At 39.6% G+C, this 15,296-nt stretch overlaps 1 protein-coding gene across 3 annotated transcripts in view; it reads left to right on the forward strand.

Moving 5' to 3' along the window:
• The window catches only part of PREP (prolyl endopeptidase), a 129,540-nt gene that overhangs the window by 34,079 nt on the left and 80,165 nt on the right, over positions 1-15,296 (forward strand). For all 3 annotated transcript variants that reach the window (XR_015133009.1, XM_086317531.1, XM_086317532.1), the window contains one exon: positions 680-801. Coding sequence is in view for 2 of the 3 variants with exons in the window: in XM_086317531.1 (XP_086173657.1) it covers positions 680-801 (122 nt within the window). In the remaining variant the exon portion in view is untranslated. The remainder of the gene's footprint in view (positions 1-679; positions 802-15,296) is intronic.

Consider the following 15,296-nt stretch of genomic DNA (forward strand, 5'->3'; position numbering starts at 1 on the left):
TCACTGTATTGCCTTTTTTCTTTATCAAAGATCCATTGACTTTGTTTATGTGGGGCTCTCTACTCTGTTCTCTTGATCTGTTTGTTCTTTTGCTAATACCACCCTGTCTTGATTCCATGTAATAAATCTTGAAGTTGGGTAGTGAAGGTGCTCCAACTTTGTTCTCTTCTTTGAATATTGTGTTGGCTCTTCCAGGTCTTTTGCCTCTCCACGTAAACTTTAGGATCAGTTTGTCCATGTCCACGAAATAACTTGCTGAGATTCTGACTGGGATTGCACTGAATCTGTAGATCAAGTTGAAAAGAATTGACATCTTGACAATATTGAGTGTCTTCCATAAGATATTGAGTATATCTTTCTGTTGATTTATTCTTTGATTTCTTGCATCAGTTGTGTAATTGTTGTCCTATATCTTACACATATTTTCTTAGATTTATACCTAAGCATTCCATTTGGGGAACTGCTAGTGTAAATGGTATTGTGTTTTTAATTTCAAATTCCACTTTTTCATTGCTAGTATATAGAAAAGTGATTAACTATGGTATATTGACTTTGTATTGGATAATCCTATAACCAGATACTTAGCTTTTTAGATGCTTCTAGCATTGTCTACTGTGGGAAGAATAGATTTTCTTAAAATTGTCAGCTGCGTTTCAGTGTACATTTTTAACCCCTTCAGGCACAGAAACATCCACCAATCTCCACCAAAAGCTCTGCTACCATGTGTTGGGGACTGATCAGTCAGAAGATATTTTGTGTGCTGAGTTTCCTGATGAGCCTAAGTGGATGGGTGGAGCTGAGGTATTGTACTACCATGAAATTTTATCCACAAATAGCATCTGTCATGGATTGTGTATATAAATATTCTCTTTACATGGTGATCCTTATGGATAGTGGAAAAGAAGTTGAATATTCTTTTGTTAAAAATATTAGACCTCAAGTGTACTCTTAATAGCGAAGGTGATAAATCTTTTAAAGGTAATCTCAACATAAAAATCTCAGTACTAAAAGTAATACATGCTTATGGTAAAAATGTAAAAGTACAAAGTAATGCAAAGTAGAACATGAATATTTCAAAACTTGATCCTAATCTCAGAGATGAAAAGAGTTTTCGTCCAGAAGTCTCTTTTTACACAAGTGAGAGTGAGGGCGAAGAGTGTTTGCTTTTCTTTTTTATACAGCGGTGCTCTTCATGCTTCTTGTTTACTTGTTTTTACATTCAAAAGTGTGTCTTTTGGATGTTTACGCATCTCACAGATGGTTCATACCTTCCCGGTCTTGATAAGAAAGAGCCTCTGGTGAAGTGATACATCTTTGTAGTTACTCTCCCAGATTTTATTCTGCATCTTGAGAATCAGCTGTTAAAAAAACTTAAAAATGCTTAGAATAAGAATTAGGCTTTTGTCAGCTCATTTATATATATATATATATATATGAAATATATATTTTTTTAAGATATAAAAGCATTCTCAATGTTTTCATATAGGAGGGCTATCACCCCATTCTTACTGGGAGTGAGCGATTCACTAGAAACTTTTTAGTCCATTGAGCCTCTTATGTCTTCTCTGGGATATAGTTAGAACTTTGGTATGAAAGGGCATTTTAGATGTGAACTTCTGAACATGGGTCTGATTCACTGGGGGATAGAATAGGAATCCACGGTATTTCAGTCCTCATTCATTAATCCACTTTATTCCACATTGTCCTTTTATTTATTTTGTTTCTCTAGAACCATAGTTGGCAAACTGTTGCCCACAACTGAAATCTGGCCTGCTGCCAGCTTTTGTAAATAAAGTTTTCTTGGAACACAGCCACACCCCTTTGTTTACTTACTCTCTGTGGCTGCGTTCAGGCTATAATAGCAGAGTTGACTTGTTGCCACAGAAGGCCACGTGGCCCAAAAAGCTGAAAATACTTTCTTGCCCTTACTAGAAAAAGTTTGCCAGACTTTAACACAGTGTGTTTACAGTGAATTTATAGGACTTATATATTATCACCTGAAGTTATGCCCTTCTTTCATGCTTTGTCTTCCCCACCTAACTTCCCATCCTACAAGCTTTTCTTGTATAGTTACTGTTGTCATTTTTCTCACATATTTGTTTCTGTGGTTTTTCTGACTCTGTAGATTATTATACTAAGTTTTCGTCTTGGTCCAGCTTCTCCTCATACCTAAGGCTTCTGCATTCTGCAGATAGTAGGTATTTATTTATAAAATGATATAAATTTGTGTCTTCATTTGAGTAAAACAATTAGGAAGGTAAATATACTACCCCAGAAAATGTCATGTTAGTTCATGTGTTTCTTTTCACCTTTTGTGGGGAGAGATGTTGATGAGAAACATTATAGCAGATGTATTTTAATAAAGGTAAAATTATTTTATTGATACAATGAAATACAACTAAAAGTAAGTTCCAGAATATTGATCTTAACAAATTAGTCTGAAAGAAAACAATCTTCACTGCAGAATACACATGTAACTCCTTGCTCACATCTCTTTACTAGCATTTAATTGAAGCAGCTAGTTTTTTTTATTTGTTTTTGTTTTTAAAAATCATGGTAAAGTATAGTTAACATAAAATTTATCAGTTTAATCATCAACTAAATTTATCAGCTTAATCATTTATAGAGTACAATTACACTAAGTGTGTTCACATTATTGCACAACCGTTACCCCTGTCTGTCTCTAGAACTTCTTCATCTTGTGAAACTGAAGCTCTGTATGCATTAAATGATAACTCTTCATCCCCTCTTCTGCCCAGGCCCTGGTAACCACCATTCTACTTTCTGTCTCTTTATATATTTGACTGCTCGAGGTACCTTATGTAAATGTCATTATATAGAATTTATCCATTTGTGATGGAGACCTGGGTTTGATCCCTGGGTTGGGAAGATCTCCTGGAGGAGGGCATGGCAACCCACTCCAGTATTCTTGCCTGTAGAATCCCCATGGACAGAGGAGCCTGGCAGGCTGTCGTCCATGGGGTCGCAAAGAGTCGGAAACGACTGAAGCAACCGAGCACAGACTTGGCATAAGAGCTTCAAGGTTTATTTAGATGTTATAGCATGTGTCAGAGTTTCCATCATTTTAAAAAGTGAATAATATTCGATTGTGTACATGTACTACACTTTGCTTATCCAGTCATCTGTAAGTATGCTTGGGGTGTTTCCACAGCACGATTGTGAATAATGCTGCTATTAGTAGCCAGTTTTTAAAAATAACAGTCGAAACATATCGTATTTGCATTTAACATATATATATATATATATATATATATATATATACATATTCAATTCTGTGGCTAGGCAACTGAAAGGAAAAGCAAATTTAAATAGTTTGAGTGATCCTTCTATCATTCACTCAGTAGGTATTCACTCTGTGTAGTTCATCTAGTATAATCTTTACCATAACCTTTAGAGGACAGTGATCATTTCATTGCATAGACAAAATAAAATACCTGCGAGTATGATTAGCTTGCAAATCTACGGTTGGAATTGCCTGCTGGGTATGTTAGACCCACAGCCTGTATCTTCTTAATCAGCATGCCCTCTACCTCCCTTGACAAAAGGTAAGAGGTCATGTGAAAACAGCAGGAATGACCATTTAAAGAATGGTAGTAAACGGAGAAGGCAATGACACCCCACTCCAGCACTCTTGCCAGGAAAATCCCATGGATGGAGGAGCCTCGTGGGCTGCAGTCCACGGGGTCGCTAAGAGTCGGACATGACTGAGCGACTTCACTTTCACTTTTCACTTTCATGCATTGGAGAAGGAATGGCAAGCCACTCCAGTGTTCTTGCCTGGAGAATCCCAGGGACAGGGGAGCCTGGTGGGCTGCCATCTCTGGGATCGCACAGAGTCGGACCCGACTGAAGCGACTTAGCAGCAGCAGCAGTAATTGGAGAGCTGCATCTGTATTGCACAGAAGCAATAAATGAAGTTGTTAAATAGAAAAACAGAAATTCATGAGATGTGTCCAGTGAGTCCTGAGGAACTTTATACTGGATGAGCGCCCTGATGAGCGGATTGTGCAGAGGAAGTCGTAAGCAAACCGGTAGGCTTAGTAGACACAAACTGCGTGTAGATTTCATTAAGCTGTATTCCAGCTGCTTGAGGGATTTTGTTAGATGTCACCCTTTCAGTGGCCGGAGTGAGTTGGGCAGGTCCTGCTGAGAGGAACTTCTGGCTACATGAAAGAATACCTTCGTCCCTTAAACACGGATGCTATAGTTCTGAGCCTACAGAAGCCTGGGTCTACCCTGAATTGATGATTCAGTTCCAGGTCAGAAAAATTTAGGTTGTGCAAAAAGTCTCAATGTGGGAGTTTCTTGTACCTGTCAATGAAGTGTGATAAATCCCAAGACAGTCCAAGAAACAGGTGTGCTATAGGCTGGCTGGACCAGAAGTACCATGCCTGGTGCAGAGCTTGCTCAGGGTGTTCACTGCACGTGAAGCAGATGGTTTCCTAACAACCCCACCCCCAACTCCTTTTTTTTTTTTTAATTTTTATTTTTTTGCTGCACTTTGTGACATATGGGATCTTTTAGTATCCTGACCAAGGATTGAACCTGTACCCTTGCAGTGGAGGCATGGAGTCTTAACCACAGGGCCACCAGGAAGTCTTCTAACAGTGTTTGTTTAGTGACCTGCACCTTAGAGGAAAGCAGTAGTCCCAATCATAACCACACTCCAAATGCACGTGCTGTGGTTGTTACTTTTATTTTTCAATAGTTGCCTTTTGTGTTAGTTACTCAGTCATGTCCAACTCTTTATGACACCATGGACTGTAGCCCGCCAGACTCCTCTGTCCATGGAATTCTTCAGCCAAGAATGCTGGAGTGAGTTGCCATTCCCTTCTCCAGGGGATCTTCTGGAACCAGGGATCGAACCTCAGTCTCCTGCATTACAGGCAGATTCTTTACCATCTGAGCCACTGGGGATTGTCATTTTGAATCTAGTATTTTGTGAATACACCTAACAGCATCACTCATTGGAGGATCCGTCACTCTAGTGACAGGGGTGGACTGGAGCACAAATCAGGAGATTTTAATTTTAGTCCTGTCTGTGTGGCCTTGGGCAGGTCACATCAGCTCTCCAAGTATGTTTTCATGGTGCTTTAGATTCTCCAGTGGCCAACGGGGGAGGAGTTGGAGAAGGGGAAGGGAACTTTTACTCCTCTGGAGCTGTTTGTCCCTGTCTCCTCGTGGCTCTCAGTCATGACTGGTGCCTGGCACCAGCTCTTTGTGGCCTTCTTTTGCAGTGAGATCCCCTCAATTCTGGGAACCTCTGGACTTTGGAACCATGCATTCCCTCGTGTGAACCTTAAATTCTGGCTGACCTTGGCCATCATCCTCCCTTCCCCCAAACCTTCTCCTCTCAGCAAAATTCCCTTGAGGTTCCTGCCTCTCTGCCGCCCCTGCTTTCCATCCTTTTTCAGCAGGGACCTTTCCAGGTGCCTGGAGCTACCTACCAGCTGCCCTCCTGGTGCCTCTTGTTCCAGGGGAACCCATGTCCACCGGTCCCTCCATCCTGGATGTGCAGGCAGTGTTCAGCACTGCCCTCCTCACCTGCCAGCCCAGGCCTTGGTCCCTGCACACCTCCAGCTGCTGGGATCACAGAACTGCAGCTGCCTTATGCCTCCTGGGTGTAACATGAAACATACCTGGCATCTGGCTTGGAGGGACAGTGATGTCAGTTATTATGTAAGGTAGACTGTGAGGTTTCTGTTGGAGGGCAGGGTTGTGGGAGGGTAAGAAAAACCATGTTTTAGAAGATTCTTTTGGACACCCTCCACTCCACCGCCCCACGCCACCCCAAATCTATTTTAAAGTGATTTGTAGAGCATTAAAAACACACATGCACACAAAGCAAGCATTTTGAGACACTTCTCCCAGCAGAGGGTGCTCTGGAGTATAGATTCTGAAAACACATCACATCCCTTTAGCAGGGACTAAAGAGAAAATGCCCAGCCTCTTTGTGATATACAGCTGAATCCTACACTGAGGACCTAATTCTGTTGTACCTAATTCTTGGGGGAAGTTAGGAACGGGGGAGGTTTGTTTTTTAACAAAGGTAATCCCTTGGGCTTCTCTGGTGGCTCAGTGGTAAAAAATCCTACCAAGCAGGAGATACGAGTTTGATCCCTGGGTTGGGAAGATCTTCTGGAGAAGGAAATGTCTACCCAGTCCAATATTCTTGCCTGGAGAATTCTATGGACAGAGGGGCCTGGTGGGCTACAGTTCATGGGGTCACAAAGAGTCGAACATGACTGAGCCACTAAACAACAAATACTGATCTTAATGTTTATCACATGTCTGCATAAACCATCTTCATATGTTCACTGTGATCCCTAGTAATTAAGATATGCATATACAGCTGACTCTTGAACAGTGTGGGGGTTAAGGGTCCTAATAACTTAATCAGATTATTAAGTTAGTATCCTAATAACTTAAGAACTTTGTATCCTAATAACTTAAGAACTTTGTATATGTTGTTCCTCCATGTCCACTATTTACATCCACAGATTCAACAAATCCTGGTCTTTGTCGCACTGTAGTATTTACTGTTGAAAAAAATCCGTGTGTAAGTAGAGTCATCTTACTAAAGGGTCAACTGTGTTTGTGTACATGTTTGTATATGTTACACATATGTCAACATGTAAAATCGTTACCTAATGCTTAACTCTTTGTGGGCACTCAGGATGTACATTTCTGTACTCCCCCTTCTGCTGCTGAGGTTCATGCACATAAAGATCCTGCAGACGCTGGTGTGCCCGGCGTAGCCCTATAGGGCAAGCGCAGTCGAGTCCAGTGTTCCTCAGGAAACTCTGCCTCACCTGCCCCTTTCTTGTTGGATAGTTTTGGGCCTGAGCATTAACTCTTCGGCAGCTCTCTTCGTGGTCAACACAGTTCACGTATTTACTCCCCAAATACCTGGAAGCCCTTACCCTAGGTCCACCACTGTGCCAGGGTCAGGTGGTACATAGGAGCAGAGATGGGCAGACTCTGGCCCTGATGGAGGATGTTTGTCTGTAGTAAACTAATTTTTAAGTTGACAGAGAGGCTTCGGGCGGGGGGTGATCCATGACGGACTTCCCATCATGTTCAGTTTGTGTGCCATTTTAAAGATACCCTTGTCCTCTTGACCTTAACTTTGGTGCTTGAACCTGAGGCTGCCGGCATATGTGCTGGTGGGTGGCCCTTCACCCCCTTGTGCTGTCCCAGGGGGTGTACTTTCCCTGGCTCCTGAAGACGGATTCCGTCTGTTCATCTCAGGAGAAGCGGTCCTTGTTTCAGTCCTAGGGGTACTCCTGATCGGACCGTGCGTGTCCAAGGCTCACCACTCTCGTCCTCTCTTTCACTGGCACTGCATGAAGCAATAAGCTCCGTCATGCTGCTAGACACGCAGGGCAGAGCGTGGTGGGGAAGGCAGAAAGCCAGGAAGCCAAACTAAAGACCTGGATGTGAGAAAGGCTGCAGGGGGCACTGCTCTGAATTCATGAAACAGCTTCTGATGGGGGAGAATTGTTTTTGCCTTAGAAAATTGGATTTGTTGATCATCACTTTTCTCAGCTTCTCAGCTGCCCCCAACCACCACCCTACAGCTCAGTAGGGGAGAAAAGAGAACAGTCAATTCTTATATAACCAAGCTCATGTGCCAGAGAAACAATCAGGTAGATGAGAAAGAGTGACTATAACACGTTGAGACCTCTGTTGCTCATTTTACTTTGAATGTGTTTTCTTTTCTTAGAATGTTCTGATATATCTGTTTCTGGCATATGCAACAACATATTCTAGAGTGCTGGGGTTTCTTTCTTTTCTCCCTCCTTGCTGTGGTAGCACCCAGTATTGGGAAAGCTGATTTCAGGACTACCCATTAGAAATGTTTATGTCAGTGCTTATCACACTGCTTATAAATGACCACCCGGTGTGTCTGCTGCTGATACTGTCTCCTGTTTTTATAACAAATCCATAATGAGTCCCATAAATGAAAAGCTGTCCCTTTAGGTGATTAGTTTGACATTTGAAAGTTTTCCTAGATTATGTTTTGGAAACATACATAATATTAAAGAGAAGTTGCTATGATTCACAACTACTATGAAAAGAATCCAAAAGAGTCTATGAAATAAAATTGATAGTTTTTTGCTCTGAGAGGAACATGGTTAGCTCTCAAATGCTATTAAAATCCATTGTCACTCCTTTTGTTAATTTCCCAGGCAATTTTAAGTCTCGCTGCTTTTCAGTGTACTTTTCTTATACATGCAATTAATTCTTTGTGGTAATATATAAAAGACTTTTCTCACTTTGAAAAAGTGCATGTACTTTCAAGTTATGAAAAAACTTCCTCCACCCTCTTCTTGTTGGTTTCTAAGTAGAAAAAATGATGTATATTAAAGAGATGTCATGTCCGTGAAGATTTGGTTATTAACACAAGACTATGTAACCATGGAGTCCAGAAGCTCTAGCATAAAACAGTTAAGAGCTTTTTTTTTTGAAAAGGATAATAAGTTTGATGAAAGTCCACATATTCTGTATATATGTAAATATTAGTTATGTGTCTTGATGTTTTGGAAGACAGTTTTGGAGATAATTTAAAACATTAAGGTTGAGAGTTTAAAACATTAAGAAGTGATCGTCTGTCAATTTTCTCTTAATAAGAGGTGCATGAAGAAAAGCTGGCTTATTCAGGTCATCTGGAAAGCCCAGCTGTTTATTTTTTTACTATATTGAGACTAAAAATAACCAGATTCATCTACTTCAGGATTTTTATGCTAGTAATAAGTTTATTGTTTAAAATACAAAGATCCTGTTCTCTAGAGAAATTGCTATTGTCAGTGTATTAGTTTAATTTAACACTTATTTTGGTTGATTTCCTATTTTTTTAAAAAAGCCTCAAATGAGCGAGTGGTAGAAATGCTGACTGCTTGTGAACACAGAGCAGCCTGACCCAGACTCTGGTCTGAATGGATCGCGGTGACACCTCCGTGAGGTGTCCACTCAAGAAATTCCGTAAAAACCTATTATTTGGGGCTAGATTCCCTGAGGTTTGTCCTGGTTCCTGCTTATCTCTAAATTTCATGTTTGCTGGCAGCTGACTGTAGGGATTGTATTCCCAAATGTGCTGAGTCATGTGTGTGTTGGAACAGCACATGTGAATCTAACAGAATAAAGTATAAAATACATACGCCATTGAATAGTTTGTGTGATGTTTGTGTGATGTCTGTCAAAGGTTTCCTTGGTAAATATACTGTCTCAGTGAGGCTCCGTACCACAGTACACACAGTTAAATTTTCTCAGTGAATTAATGTGGCTTCTTTAATGAAAGTATAAAGTCTGATAACCCCATATTTTATGCCCTTCCTTTTGATAACTGGAAATGCACATGGCAGCTATTATTGACTGGGTGTCCCTCTTCAAAACCAGAAGCCTCACTTTAGAAGGTTTCCTTTGAATAGTGTTAAATATGTCAGGATGAGAAACCAGGTGAGATAATGCCTTGCATGGTGTCACAGGTCAGGTTTAGTGGGAGTGCTTTTAAAACATCTGCCTATGCTGGGGACAGAGAAGCCTGGCCTGCCGCAGTCCGTGAGGTTGCCAAGAGTGGGACACGACTGAGTGACTGAACTGACTGATGGTGGGGAGTGAAGGTAGAAGGGGAGAAGTTGAGTAAGTCATGACAGGGGTTTCGGCCAACCCTACAGGGAGCTCCTATGAGCTACGTTATTAGCACTTCAGCATTTGCCTAACTAGGAGTGAGGGATTGGGGCTTTTGTACCTCTGCATGTGGGATGAGCCCAAAAGAATATGTCCTTGGGAGGACAAGGCCCTGAGGTTCTCAGCTGAGTGCTGTCTGTTCCCAGCGCCCCGCAGCTAGGGGAACGAGTGCTTCAGCAGACTGCCGCGTCCACTACAAATGCTGCTGTCTGTGAGGTGTGTACTTAAGAATGAGTATGTTAGGTATAGCTCTCTGAACCAGTACTGTGTCATCATAGCAGTTGTGAGAATGGGAAAAGTCAAGCAACCATTTTTAGAGGAATTCTGCTTTTCTTTAAAGAACTAGTTAGAGACCATTCCTTCCCCCAGACCTTTTCCGATCTCACTCTTCTTTCCAGCGCCCCTCCCTGTGAGATTTCTCAGTATTAATGTTTAGAGTATTACTTTATATCTGTGCGTGAATGTGTGTGTCTGACTTTCCCACCTGAGCCCTCGATTTCAAAGCCCTGTCCTGCTCTGATCTGTGTGTTCTAGAGCCTGGCTCAGCTGCAGGAGACTGTCAGTAAATGTTGCTTGAATAAACAGCCTCAGCTCTGACTCCCCTAAATAGTAGATGCCTGTGGTTGGTGGCACATGTTAAATTGTGTCTTCGGTAAAGGAGATGGAAAGTTACCTGGCAGCGGATTCTCCTGTTAAAACCAGCTACAATTTATGACAGTTTTATCTTCAACCTCATCTACCCCAGAGCAAGGGAGGATGGCTTTTGGCTTTGTTTTTTTATCTTTCAAGGTCATCTGGTTATGGATAATGAATAGCTAAGTACCAGCAGATTGCCAAATATTTTGTACCTTCCCTAGTGGCTTAGATGGTAAAGAATGTGCCTGCAGTGTGGGAGACCTAGGCTCAACCCTAGGTCGGGAAGATCCCCTGGAGAAGGAAATGGCAACACACTCCAGTTATTCTTGCCTGGAGAATTCCATGGACGGAGGAGCCTGGTGGGCTGCAGTTCAGGGGATCACAAAGAGTTGGACATAATTGAATGACCAACACACTTTCTGTGAATACCACATTCTTTATACATTTGAATTTTCTTTTTCCAGATACTTTTATCAACAAATATTATTAGATATTAATAATATCAAAGATATTATTCCTGTCTTTCTTAATTAGCATTTTCTAAAGAGGCCTGGTGTGCTGGGATTCATGGGGTCGCAAAGAGTCGGACGCGACTAAGCGACTGATCTGATCGGATCTGAAAGATATTTAACCAAATTCAGCATATGACCTCATACAGTTAGGTTGTCAAGGTAACTTGTGTCTAAAGGGAAATACACTTTTTTTAAAAAGAATTGTCAGTAGTAAGAATGGTAAAGAGTTTTAGCTTTCATCCTGTTAGTGTTGTTTGAAATATAATCAGTGGACTTAGTATCAACAAATGTAAATATTTTATTTACATTTCTTAGATTTTTGTTTTTGTTAAAATTTATTTATATAAGAGGCAGATTTTCATGAAATAAAATCATTTTGACTTAAGGAAAATTTGCTTAACATTATATGGACATAAAGTGAAAGGAAGCTGTGACTTAAGAATTACGTATTTCATAATCGGTCAGGCTAGCATTGTTGCACCCCTGTTGCAAAAAGTCAGTGGTTTTGAATGAGATTAAGTGATTCCAGAGAACACGGTTTTTCTTCTGATGTCATATTGTTTAAAGGAAAACAGTGTTCTGTGAACTGGAGTTTGTACTGTTCATGAAGGCCTGATGGGACCCTTGGCTCTCCTGCTTTTCTGTTTTCCTTTTATCTGGATTTCAGCAAATTCGCTTTCTGCTCTCGAGATTCAAGGTCTCCTCCGCAATCAACAGTATTTTTGTCTTCCCCTTCCAGTGATTCCCAAAATTCAGTTTTTTAAACTGTCTTGAAATAGTCTGAATGTGAGGCGGTGGTTGAATATGCATTGTTACTGATTACATTTTGGTGTAAGAAGGTATTTCCTAATGTATATATTTTGGGGGCAACAGTGACTTACAAATGCATGAGCATTTGAAAATTCAGAGTTGTTTGCAGTTGAGCATATTTGTTTAGTGGCTATGAAATATCTGAGTTGTAAGGAAGAGAGACTGACTTAATTGGCATCCCAACAGCAATTCCCTTGGAACTTCCTGCCTTAGATTAAATATAAACTGCTGCAGCCATTTAGTGCAGCCAGAAATACCGAGAAAAACTCATTAGATGTGCTTGAGACAGCTGTCATCGAAGGTTTGGTGTGGATCTTGCAGTGAGTTTTACTGCCCTGTCATTCTGTTGGCTGAATCACTGCCACTGAATTAGCCATCATTTATGATTGATGTAGCATGACTCTAAGCACTAAGCTATAAGAGTCTGTCTTTGTTTAAAGGACAAGAGAACAAAAGTATGAAGTATTATTAATGAGACTGCTTTCTGTTACGTTTAATAAAGTGACAATTGTGATGTTGCTAATGATATTCTTAATAATATAGGACAGTTTAAAAATAAGGTGAAACTGAATTTCTGGACACTGGTTTATTGGCTATGTATATGAAAAACTTAAGGAAAATGTATAAAAGACTAGAAACAAGAGTATTTAACTCACAGAGCAGTCAATGAAGAGGAAGTTTATGAAGAAGTTTATCTTAATTAAAAGTTTATATTAGTACAGTATAAAAAGGAAATAAGAAGGGAAAAGCAAGTTAACTAGAATGTTAAAAGTAAGATGTAGAAGCAATAACAATTAGAAAGACAAAATACAGGTTCTTAGATTGAGTTTTCAACTCAGTCAACTCAGATATTCATTTTCAAGAAACCCACTTAAAACATAATGACAAGTAATTTGGATGGAGGATGGAGAAAAGAATTCATGGAAATCATAAATGTATACGTAGTTTTTCCAAAACCATTTGACGATCGTTGAAAATACTATAAGAAGCCTAGACAGAGATGGAGAGAGTGTACCTGAATCATTTGGCCTCTTGTGTAGCTTGTGACCAAAACTCATACAAGAAAATGTGATTCAGTTTCTTGGAAAGGAGACTACTTCAGAACTTAGACAGAATGTCACAAAGAAAGAACAGCCACATTAAACAGTTTTCTAGAATCTTTGATCAAACTATACTTACTTGGAATCCCACTTCTGTTTTACAAGTACTGATTACCTCTGTGCTTTAAAACAGTTTTTTTTTTTTTTCCTGAGAAAAAGATATTTAACATACAGTGTGCTTAAAAATGCTGGATGTTTTAGACACACATAGCTATTTTGATTAATTTATAAATGCAGAAGAGACCTAATTGACATACACTTGGTTTACAAACCTGCTGATAGAAAGTGGATGGACATTTCCAGAGAGCAGGAATCTAATTCCTCCAAGTCTAAAAGCTTGATGCTCCTAATAAGTAAAACCCTAAATTATCCTACTGTGTAATAAGATAAAAACTATGTCATTATTAGGTTTTTTTATGAATCATAAATATTTTCTTTTTAATTAGTCCTCAATTACGCATTCTTAATTTTTATATCTGTGTATTTTAAACATATGATAATATACCCTAAAAATGTATCCAATAAAGAATTAAAAATGAGTTAAATAAAAACATAATGACAAGTTTGCTTCTGGCCATAAGTGTAACTGGTATTGGGCTAGCCCTGCTACCATAAACAGGTAGAAAATTATACAAAATGGAAAAAACATCTGTTGGAGCTATTGATCTACAGGTATCATAGGACTGTAATCTGTGAGAGAGATGTTCTCCTACAATAGCCCCAGGTTTCTGCCTGGAGGAATTTTCTGATTGTGGCACAAGGAAGAAGAACCCCCAGGATACTGCAGCCTCACTGGACTAGGGGTCCAAAGATCCGAATTCAGGAAGAGTGAGGCCACTGGAACTTGCAGGCACAAAACCAAAGGAGGGGAACCACCCATTAAGAGTCCTGGGAATCTTCTTGGTGTCCCCTTGAATCTTAGACTGACTATTAAGCCATACATGCATAGACTGAGGCTCCATGATTCAAGCTGTGAACAACCACCAGAAACTTGTAAGCTAACAACTAACTACTAGAGATTTAACAAGTGGGAGATTTTCACATTCTAACCAGTTAAAGTGGAAAGGACTCATGAACAACCAGAGTATTCAGCAAAAACCCCAGAATGGCCATTCATGCTTTTGCAGTATGACTGGAGACCTGCCCCAACAAAGCTTGAAAATAAGCCTTGAATGGATTAAGCTAATCTATAAAAATGAACAGCCTCAAAACTTTTTAAAGAAGGACCCCCCCCCCAAAAAAAAAATCCAGGTGGCATTCAGAATGTTCAAAATCCAACTTTAAAAAATTACTAGATGTGTAAAGAAGCAAGAAAATGTGACTTATAACCAGGAGAGAAGTTAGTTAATAAAACAGATCTAGAAATGACAGTAGTAGAATTAACAGATATGGACTTTTCAAAAGCAATTATGAAAATGAGTTTAAAAGGATTTTAGCAAATGTTAATGTAAATAACAAAGAAACAGAAAATATGAAAATAACCAAGTATTTTTCTAAAAGTGAAAATAATCTGAATCAAAAAATTCTCTACATGGGCTTAATAATAGATTAGATACTATGAAAGAAAATATCAGTGAATTTGAAGACAGCATGTTGAAGCTAAGCCATGGAGAGGGGAAAAAAAAATTGAAACAAAAACAAACACAGTCTCATTCAACTGTAGAACTACACTAAGTGACCTAACATGATGTATTTGAAGTCTTAGGGTAGGGGTGAGGGGATACAAAAATTATATGAGGAAAAAGCAGCCAAAAATGTTATGAATTTGATAAAATAGACAAATCCAAATATTCAAGAAGCTCCACAAATATGAAGTAGATGACTCCAGTGAAAGTAAATTATTACCAATTTGCAGAAAACCAAAGACAGTAAGGAAACCTTAAAAGCAGCCAGATATGAAAACATATTATACATAGGGAGAAAAACATAAGGAGTGACTTCATCTGAAACAGTGACAATCAGAAGACAGTGGAAAGACATCTTCTTATGAAGTCTACCTTGACTGCCATATTTAAAACCACAGTCCCTCCCCACACACCTGCCTCCCTTACCCAGGCCTGTTACATGTTCTGTATGACATTTACCATTTTATAATACACTGCATTGTTGTTGTTGTGTAGTGGCTAAGCATGTCCAACTCTTTTGCGACCCCGTGAACTATAGCCCTCTAGGCTCCTTCTGTCCTTGGGATTTCCCAAGAAAGAGTTCTGGAGTGGGTAGTCATGCTCTTCTCCAGGGGCTCTTCCCAACCCAGAGATCGAACCCGCATCTCCTATGTCTTCTGCATTGGCAAGCAGCTTCTTTACTAGTTGCGCCACCTGGGAAGCCGCAATTTATCTTTAGCACTTAGGAAAATGTCTTGTGCATAATAGTTGCTTGGCAAATATTTATTTTATGAATAAATGAAAGGATAGCTGTTGTTGGTAAGTGCATTAGTTAGAGTTCTCCAGAGAAACAGAACCAAGATATTTGATATATCTTTTATATATAATATATATAATTATATATATATATCTAACATATAACA

The sequence above is a fragment of the Bos grunniens genome, chromosome 9 (assembly GCF_055505025.1).
Source record: "Bos grunniens cultivar Pamir isolate PY7600 chromosome 9, Bosgru_T2T1.0, whole genome shotgun sequence".
Classification (NCBI taxonomy): domain Eukaryota; kingdom Metazoa; phylum Chordata; class Mammalia; order Artiodactyla; family Bovidae; genus Bos; species Bos grunniens.